Source organism: Cebus imitator, unplaced genomic scaffold (genome assembly GCF_001604975.1).
Source record: "Cebus imitator isolate Cc_AM_T3 unplaced genomic scaffold, Cebus_imitator-1.0 Scaffold162, whole genome shotgun sequence".
Taxonomy (NCBI): domain Eukaryota; kingdom Metazoa; phylum Chordata; class Mammalia; order Primates; family Cebidae; genus Cebus; species Cebus imitator.
In genome coordinates, this window is record NW_016107477.1 from 1844680 (window position 1) to 1853659 (window position 8980).

General features: G+C 40.4%; 1 protein-coding gene across 1 annotated transcript in view; it reads right to left on the bottom strand.

The window, feature by feature from the left end:
* Positions 1–8980, bottom strand: part of LAMA1 (laminin subunit alpha 1) — a 180002-nt gene that overhangs the window by 23118 nt on the left and 147904 nt on the right. The window contains exons 47-51 of the mRNA XM_017543918.2: positions 7753–7903; positions 6564–6688; positions 2046–2196; positions 1179–1323; positions 570–711 (exon numbers count right to left, since the gene is read on the bottom strand). Coding sequence (XP_017399407.1) covers positions 570–711; positions 1179–1323; positions 2046–2196; positions 6564–6688; positions 7753–7903 — 714 coding nt within the window. The remainder of the gene's footprint in view (positions 1–569; positions 712–1178; positions 1324–2045; positions 2197–6563; positions 6689–7752; positions 7904–8980) is intronic.

Here is an 8980-nt window from a genome sequence, read left to right on the forward strand (position 1 = left end):
AGTGTGGTCTCCAAATATGGCACAGTAACAAGATTTAGATGTTCTAAAGGCAATGCATATAAAATCACTAATTTTTCTGCAGAAGGCCTGCTTTGCTTCTCAAGTCATGTGACACAGACTACTTTGAACAAATAAAAGCAGATGTTACAGGCCGAACTGTGTTCTCCCAAAAGATGTGGCAGTCTTGATTCTTCTGATGTGCAAACGTGACCTTCATATGGAAAAAGGTCTTTGCAGATGTAATCAAGTTAAAGTGTGGTCATTAGTGTAAGTCTCTATCCAACATGACTTGTCCTTATAAAAAGGGGAAATTTGGACATAAGACGCAGGCCAAAGAATGTCTGAAGGTACCAGAAGCTAAGAGCACGGAACAGATTCTCTCTCACAGCCCTCAAAAGGAGGAAAGCCATGCCAATACCTTGCTTTTGGACTTGCAGTCTCTAGAACTGGAAAGGAATAAATTTCTGTGGTTGAAGCCACCTGGTTTGTGATACAATCCACTCTCAGCTCTAGCTAGCTAATATGGTTGGAAATCAGGGACATGAAAATTCTGCAATTTAGTATCATACCTTACAACTCTTGACCTTGGTAATCCACCCACATATATTGGATCCTTGTCTAGGCGGTTGAGGTCGGAAGATGCTCCCGGAGTCTCGCCCTGCTTGGTTTCTTTATCACTGGTGTTACGGGCATCGGTAACTGCTAGGACTCCTAAGAGATAAGAAAAGGGAAATCCCTTTCCATGTTTAAAGTAAAATGCAAACTTCCGGCAACAGAGTTCATTTACAAAGACATATTCTTTTAGATTCTACAAATTTGATCAGCTAATGTTCTTTGCTACTGAAAGACAAGTGAAAATCCTTTCTACCAAAGTTAACACGCATTGCTAAATGAGAGCAGTATGCGTGTGGAAGAAAATAGAGTGGATTTGACTCCTGATTCCAATTCAGCATTTAATGTTAAATAACACACTTGGAACTCACAGGCAAATGCAAGTGTAACACTCTTCCAACAAAATGTGAATCCTGTTGGTTAGTATTCCAAAGACAACGATGGCTTTGAAGTAGACTATCATTCAATACCCAGGAAACTACTGTGGAATAAAGACTGCTGATTTTGAAAAGATTTCTATTCTTATGCGGGTGACTGACATCTGGTGACTCCATCTGTGCCCATACCTTGCTTCCGGTTTCGCTGGAAGGCAATTTTGTACCAGGTTCCATTATTATAACGTCTGTCTGTCAAAAGGGTGAGGGGTCCTGAACCCAAGTCAGTCATGACCTTCACTCTGCCGTGAACCAGCTCGATGGATACAAAGTCTTTCTGTAAAGAAGAGAACACAGTTCCCCAGGTTATAGCTTTATCCCAAGTTTCCCTTTCTCTTCAAGTCAGGGATGGCCAAAACCTTGTAAAGTCAAACTGAGAAAACTGGAGCTGGCCCCACAGCCAGAGGTGTATCGGCTATGAAACGAAAAATGCCCACAAAAGCTTTCTAGGACACTGTACTAATAGAAATGAAACACTACTCATCGTTACCAAAATCGACAATTCAGTAAGAGAAGTGGAATCTCCTTGTATCTTTTTCATTCAGACTGACAAGGGGCCAGTCCTAAAAAATAAAACCAGAAGACTGAAAGAAACCACCAGCACATGAGATGTGAACGAGAACATGAAAGTCCCATGGATGGAATTCAAATTATGTCACTGTGGTCACAGTGAACCCAGAACAAGACATATTATTCGAGCTCAAATTTTAATAACTAATGTCTAACCAATATCTATAAAGACTAGAAGGCTAGTTTCTACTTGATGTTCTTCTATATTTTCTAAAGGGTCTGCAACGAATTTGTATTAATATAATAAATAATTTAAAATGAAGCAATTGTTTAGCACATACACATATTAATACTAGTATATGTTCACAAAAATTGTATGGTATACATAGGTACATATTTAACTAGTAAATCCTCATTAGACATAAACAACCTCATAACAATCTGAATGTGTGTATACGGTAGGACCTAGGGCCCCATAAAGACTCTTACTGTGCCATGTGATCCCAGGTAGAGAAGAAGTCCATTAGGTGAAAAGGTACTAAAAAGCATGATTATCTGGGTCACGGTAGCCGGAAGTAACTTCTCCACGACAGAGTACCCACTTCCGTCAAAATGGAAGGAAGGGTCTTCATTCTGGGAGCTGCAACAGAAGAGATGAAATAGAATCCATTCTCGGGAGGGTAGAGAGAGCCAACAGGGCAGTTACTGAGCTCTCCCTCACAAAGATTACGGTAGAGCTATTAGTTCCATAATTTCATATCAAGTGTAGATGATAATATTTAAAAATATGCTTGCCATGAGAAGATGCAAGACAAATGCCCAGCTGCTTTATAAGGAAAATAAGGTTAATGTAGGCAGTATTCATTGTGGTAAAAAGACATTTCTTTATAGGAAGATAATTGCTATAAATATTTCATTTATCAACTGGATTTGTTTATTCTAATCTCCTTGAATGTAACTGTTGTTTCCTAATTCTGTGCCTTCGGGATAATTTTTATATTGACATTTTCATTCTGCTGATGAGGTTTTAACTAATACCTCAGGTAAACTAGAGCTATGATGAAAAACAAGTATGTGCCCATATACCAGAAGCATCATTTCACAAAACAATCACTGACATCCTCAAAAATCTGCGGATGAGCTTAAAGACCCGTTTCATACTTAAGAGAGGAGCACATGGGTTACAACAGGTTTCTAACATAGCCAGGGCATTTTCAGGTGAGTGTGTTTCCTGGTCTTTTCCTCCAACACAGCAAAGGGCTGACTTGACTCACTAGTTAATTAAAAAGCCATTCATCTGGAACAGATCATAATTATGTTCCAAAGATAATTTTCTGGAATATCATAAGGCTTGAGAGTAAAACTTGGATGAGGATGGTTTTTGGGTAGGAGTTTGAACTTTTCTCAGTTACAGGTGTAACAACCAAACTCAGTGCCACATCTCCAAGCAAGGTGGTCTAATCAAACAGTAAAATTGTTTCCATGGATGATAAAACAAAATAAAAAAAAAACAGTGCTTTATGAAACCTGAGGTTTCAAATGTATAAATTACCTGAGCTCTTGCTTTTTCAAAAATTTCTATCACGTAGTCTCTTTTAGGAATTATAACTTAAAAGAAATGCACTGCATAAATTTTTCTATTGTGCTTTAATTCTTCAGTCTTTAATTCTTAAGCCTGTGGCTTCCTAGCCATATGTTCTATTGCTCTACCTCTTGGCCAACCACAGTTGCATGTGCCTAAGGATAGAGGCTCCGGACTACTGGGGTTCAAATCCCAGGCCCCCAACATACTAGCTGTGTGAACTTGGAAAAGTCACCTAACCTCTCTGTGTGCCCTTCCCTTCATCTCTAAAACCGGGATAACCATAAAACCTCTCTGGGAGGGCTACCCCAGGCAAAGTTCTTAGAACAGTGCCCCGCACACAGCAGATGTTCTCTCTCATTATTCTGCTATGTTCAGAGGTCCTCCATGGGCCGGTCCCCATTTTTGCCTATGAAAAGCTGAGCCTCACAGATTAAACTACCTTGTTCATAGACACACCCCAAGAAATCATAAAGCCAGGTTTCAAGCAAAACTCCAGACATCTGTCTTGGTCCTCAGTGCATGGCCCTTCCCTCCCCAGAGCATGTGAGCCCTCCTCTCTCAAGAACATGGGGGCTCTGCCACGGGGTTCTCTCCCTCAACATGACCTGCTGAAGTGCAGTGGCCATGAAGAGGGGGACCTCAAATGAAATGATGGCTGAACATGATCGAAGACTTGTCCCCATGTCAGTCACTTCCCTGAACTTCTCCCAGAGCTCCTGCTGGCTTCCCGACTATGACCAGAGGCATATGTGCCTCAACAGTTGGCCCAGGTGCCTGTTCCCCAAGTGAGCCCTGCCTCCGTAAGGGCCGAGGACAAATGAAAACTCAATTCATCACAGCACTTCATGGACAGCTCTGTTCCAGCCTTAGAAATGCCCCATTCATTACCCATAGGTTCAAGTGGGAGCCTGCAATCAGGCAGGCCTGGGGTGATGCCCACCCTCTGCAGCGCTCAGCCCTGTGAGTCTAGGGCTCCATCATGAGATCTGGATAATCCTGATCCGACCTACTAGCATGCCCTGCTGCTGCCATGCAAGGGCGTGAGCTAACCTTGGCCCAGGCTTGGGATGCTACTTCTCCAACTATGGCCCCTTGCCACAGCCCATGCATTTTCTGCTTTCTATACAGGTGTTTCCCCCTAAGTCATGAGATATCTAAGCCATGAGATATCTGAGGACACATGTGAGGCATGTGGGCATGGCCAGTACCTAGCAGAGGGCCTGGAATACAGGTGACTGACTTGTGTCAAAGTCCAGCCACGTAGCCAGCACTCTCTCACAATGTCCACTTGTAAATAATGCAAGGATTATACCTGTTAATTAAATAAAGGGTCTTTCCATATTTTTTGATGGGATTATTAGACTCAGTGGTTAATTTTGTAATACACTTTGAGAATGTAAGAGATTGCTCGTTAATTACAAACAGTGATACCATGTACAAGTGTAATAATACATTCAAAGAGGAATAAAAAGTTTCAGTTCATTTACTTGGTAATATAAATAACATTTAAGAGTAAACACTCAAAATTTTTTTAAAAATCTAGAAGACATCAATTGACTGCACTAATGATTTAATTATGGCAAATTGTACACAAACGTGAAAGGGTCAAGGAATTACCATCTAAGTCTGCTAAAATGGATTGTTACTAGAATTAGGTTATTAACTCTTTGAACTAAAGTTTTTGTCTAACAGGAGAAAGGGTGCAGGGGGGACTTCACCTAAAATGAAGACGACAGTTCAATCAATTTACAAACAGACATAAAATACCAGTCTGTGCCTATGTCAGCACTTGACAAAGTATGTTTTATGAAACAAAAGCAACTCCAGACACATTTTTTTGTTTTGTTTTGAGACAGGATCTTACTCTGTCACCCAGGCAGAAGTGCAGGGGCTCAAGTGATCCTCTCACCTCAGCCTCCAGAGTAGGTGGGACAAGAGGCACACACCACCATGACCAGCTAATTTTTGTATTTTTTGTAGAGATGAGGTTTCTCCATGTTGCCCAAGCTGGTCTCGAACTCCCGGGCTCAAGCAATCCACCTGCCTGGCCCTCCCAAAGTGCGGGATTATAGGCATGAGCCTCACCCAAAGGCACCTTTTCCAAAAGGGTTCAAGGTCAGGTGAGTTTGTGAAATACTGCATCTCTGGAGCAGTGCCTGTCATTACCTCATAAGGCAATAACATTTCTTTTTATCTGCCAATTACAAAGCCATGCTTTTTCACACATTTATTGTCAAAAAAAAAAAAATCCTGTGATATTTACCTACAAAGTAAAGCCACATCACTGTAGGACACCAGTGATAAACACTGATAAAGCGTTTCAAGTTTATAAAGTATTTTCATACACATCATGTTGTGTGTTCATAATGATAATTTTTAGAGGTAGGTAAGACAAGTATGATCATCATTTCTCTTTTCTGGAAAAAGAAACCAAACCTTAGTGAGGTGAAGAGACTCACTATCCAAAGCCACCGAAAAAAATTTTGGTGGGGGACTTGGGCCAGAAGCTTAAGAAACTTAGATTCTAAACCCAATATTCTTTTTTAATCCTAAGGCTACAATCACCAAGCCTCTGGTCCTAAGTTTTTAAACAAGCAAAGGGAGGGAAAATTGAGAAGAGAAGGTGTAAACTACAGACCTGACAATGACAAAATGAAAATTCACCTGTGAATTTCTAAATGTGCTGTGAGTTGCTTTATCTGATCTTGTCACTGCTCACTGTTAATTACAGATATCCATCTGGACAGAGCAGCCCATTAGACAAGATAAATTATATCAGATGTTACATTTCTCTAATGGAAATAGGCGATTTATTGTCTTAATTACTAAAGTGATGGAAAACAGGTCTTATATACTTAAGGAGTTGCAGTTATTTTGTTATAAAATAACAGGGCTGGTGAGGGAAGATGTTGCACTTGGTAAGATTAAGTCATTAAATGTCTTTATATCAATGTATGCAAAAAGATATTGATTTTTCTCTATTTCCTAATGCATTTTATTTCTGGAATTGTAGAACATGGTTTGGAATTAGAAAGTACTTATCTGTAAAAATTGACCATGCATGAAAAAATTCTTATCCTTGGAGATATTTTCAAAATAAAAATGTACAATGATTTACTGAAGATTTGGCTGTGGCTCTCTGAGACAGAAGGTTGTTTGAGAAATTGTCTGAAACTTTTAGGATTTATGATCCATGATCAAAGCATACAAGATATAGGAAAAAGACTACTTCTTTTTAAAGGGTTAAAAATGATACCTGTGCTGCTCTCAGTAACTAAATCTACATTATATCCTTTGCAATAAGACCAGCAATGTCACAAACTCTGTCCTTCCTTGATGTGCATGTGTTAATAAATTATTTCAGCATTTTTCAGATGTCAACAGAAAGACATACTATGTTCTATATCATGGAGACTTCTTACCTTCCGAAGCACCCATGACACTTGCCTTCCCTTTCAATATAGTTCCACAGGCCGATCGATTTTCCATTGAGGAAGGTCTCTCCCAAGCAGCCTTTAAAATGAGTAACCTTCACAGCAGGAGATTTCTAATGCAAACAAGTAAACAAACATAACCAATACGTAGCTGACGAAGCAAAATAAATTCTCCAAGTGCACAAAATTTCTCCCTGGGAGCTTCAATCTAACAGATTCAAATTTGTTAGAGAGAACATTAGAAAAAAGGCCAGTTTGTAATTTCCTTCCCGTTATGAAGTGGAGTGAGTGATGACTGGGCAGGATCTTAAAGATCATCTCAGTGACTAGGGTTGATAGAGAAAAGCGTGTTATACGGGTGAAAAAACGGACAGCCAAGAGTGTGATTGGTAGAGAGGGCCCAGCAGGACCTGAGACCTGGACTCCCACTTCAGAGCATTGAGCCACGTCCAAAAAAATGCAATTATGTTTGGTGACAGAATAACTGACACAATAAAATAAATATGGTGGGAGTTTTTGCTAAACACTAATGAGTATTAATCAACTACCAACTAGAGCTAGACTAGAGATGAAGAAACTTCACAGGAATTAACATGGAGCATTGAATTTCCTGTTAATCAGTCGGAAAGAAACCCAAATAGCAAGATGAGCCATTGGCTTTTTCTCCATTTATGCTACAGATTAAGCATCACCCTTTACTGTACAAAACCAGCCCAACTCTGCAGAGGAACTGTCAGGAAGCAAAACAACAGGAGCAGAAACATCTTCATCTGCCTAGGATATATTCCACCATTTAAACATATGACTCTTTTATTTACTTTTTTTTTGAGACCGAGTTTCACTCTTGCTGCCCAGGCTGGAGTGCAATGGTGCCATCTTGGCTCACCACAACCTCCACCTCAAGGGATTCAAGCGATTCTCCCACCTCAGCCTCCTGAGTAGCTGGGACTACAGGCATGCAGCACCACGCCTGGCTAATTTTGTATTTTTAGTAGTGACGGGGTTTCTTCATGTTGGTCAGGCTGGTCTCGAACTCCCGACCTCAGGTGATCCGTCTGCCTCAGCCTCCCAAAGTGCTAGGATTACAGGCCAGAGCCAACCTGCCCAGCCCATGACTTTTATATATAGATAAAAATCAGCCAATCAGTCCTGTTCAGAAGAACTCTCAGAATGTTACCTTGATTTGTCCTCCAAGACCTCCGACGAACATGAGTGTTGAATTGTTTACATCCAGAACCTTGGCTGTCCCAGGGGATTTACTTGTTTTTGTCGGTGGATTTTGATTTGAGTTTATTTCCTTTACACTCAATGAACCCATGTTTCCAAATCTAAGGGTCACAAAGAATCGCAAAAGGAACTTTCAGAAGTTCAAGTTGGCATACATACATCCCCATGTTTCCTTCACACCCACCATCCGCTGTTCCCAGAGGGCCCCGCAGCAGCACCCCCTGCTGGTCTCCTGGCTTCCAGTCTTGTCTGCTGCCCCAAAATCTTAAAGAGTAGTTCTGAATCAGAAATTTCATCATGTTGCCTCCCTGCTTAAAACATTCGAGTTGAGCTAAACTGTATCTGAAGATATGTCTACACTGTGAATATTATCCCATTTGTAAATTAAAAAATTCCCAACACACCATAACATTATGGAAAAGTGAAAAGAAAACATATACTTAAAGCTGCTCAAAAAGGGATTACCTCTGGAGAAGGATTTTAAAAGGAATAATTTTGCTTTGTGCCTGAATTTTAAGAAAATGCACCCCCCAACTGCATTCTTGTTTTCTGTCCTTGTCTACCTGCAATGCGCTGCCAGCCACATGCAATTTCTACCATGACACGCTTTACTCCTCTTTTCCGGGGAATAAACATTTTACCAGGTTGGCTACCTTACACATAGACTTTCCAAAAGTAATATTCTTTATTTTTTAATTTTTTTAGAGACAGGGTCTTGCTCTGTCTCCCAGACTGGAGTGTGGTAGTGTGATCATAGCTCACTGCAGCCTCGGCCTCCTGTGCTCCAGTGATTCCCTGCCTGAGGCTCCCAAGTAGCTAAGACTACAGGCACACACCACTGTGCCTGGATAAATTTTTAAATTCTTTTAGAGACAGGGTCTCACTATGTTGTCCAGGCTAATCTCAAACTCCTTGTTGCTCAAACTCCTCCCACCTCAGCCTCCCAAAATATTGGGATTATAGGAGTGAGCCACCATGCCTGGTCACTAAAGGTAACATTCTAAAGGTAACCTAAACTTTTAGACATTTTAGACATTCTAGAGGTAACCTAAGCTTCTCAGTTTTTTCTTCTTTTGATTGTTGATTTTAGTAACAAGTTAGTTTCTCTTGTAGTAAGAAAAAAAATCCATACCCTAATTTCTTTTTAAAACATTTTTTGAACTATTTTTTTTTTTTTT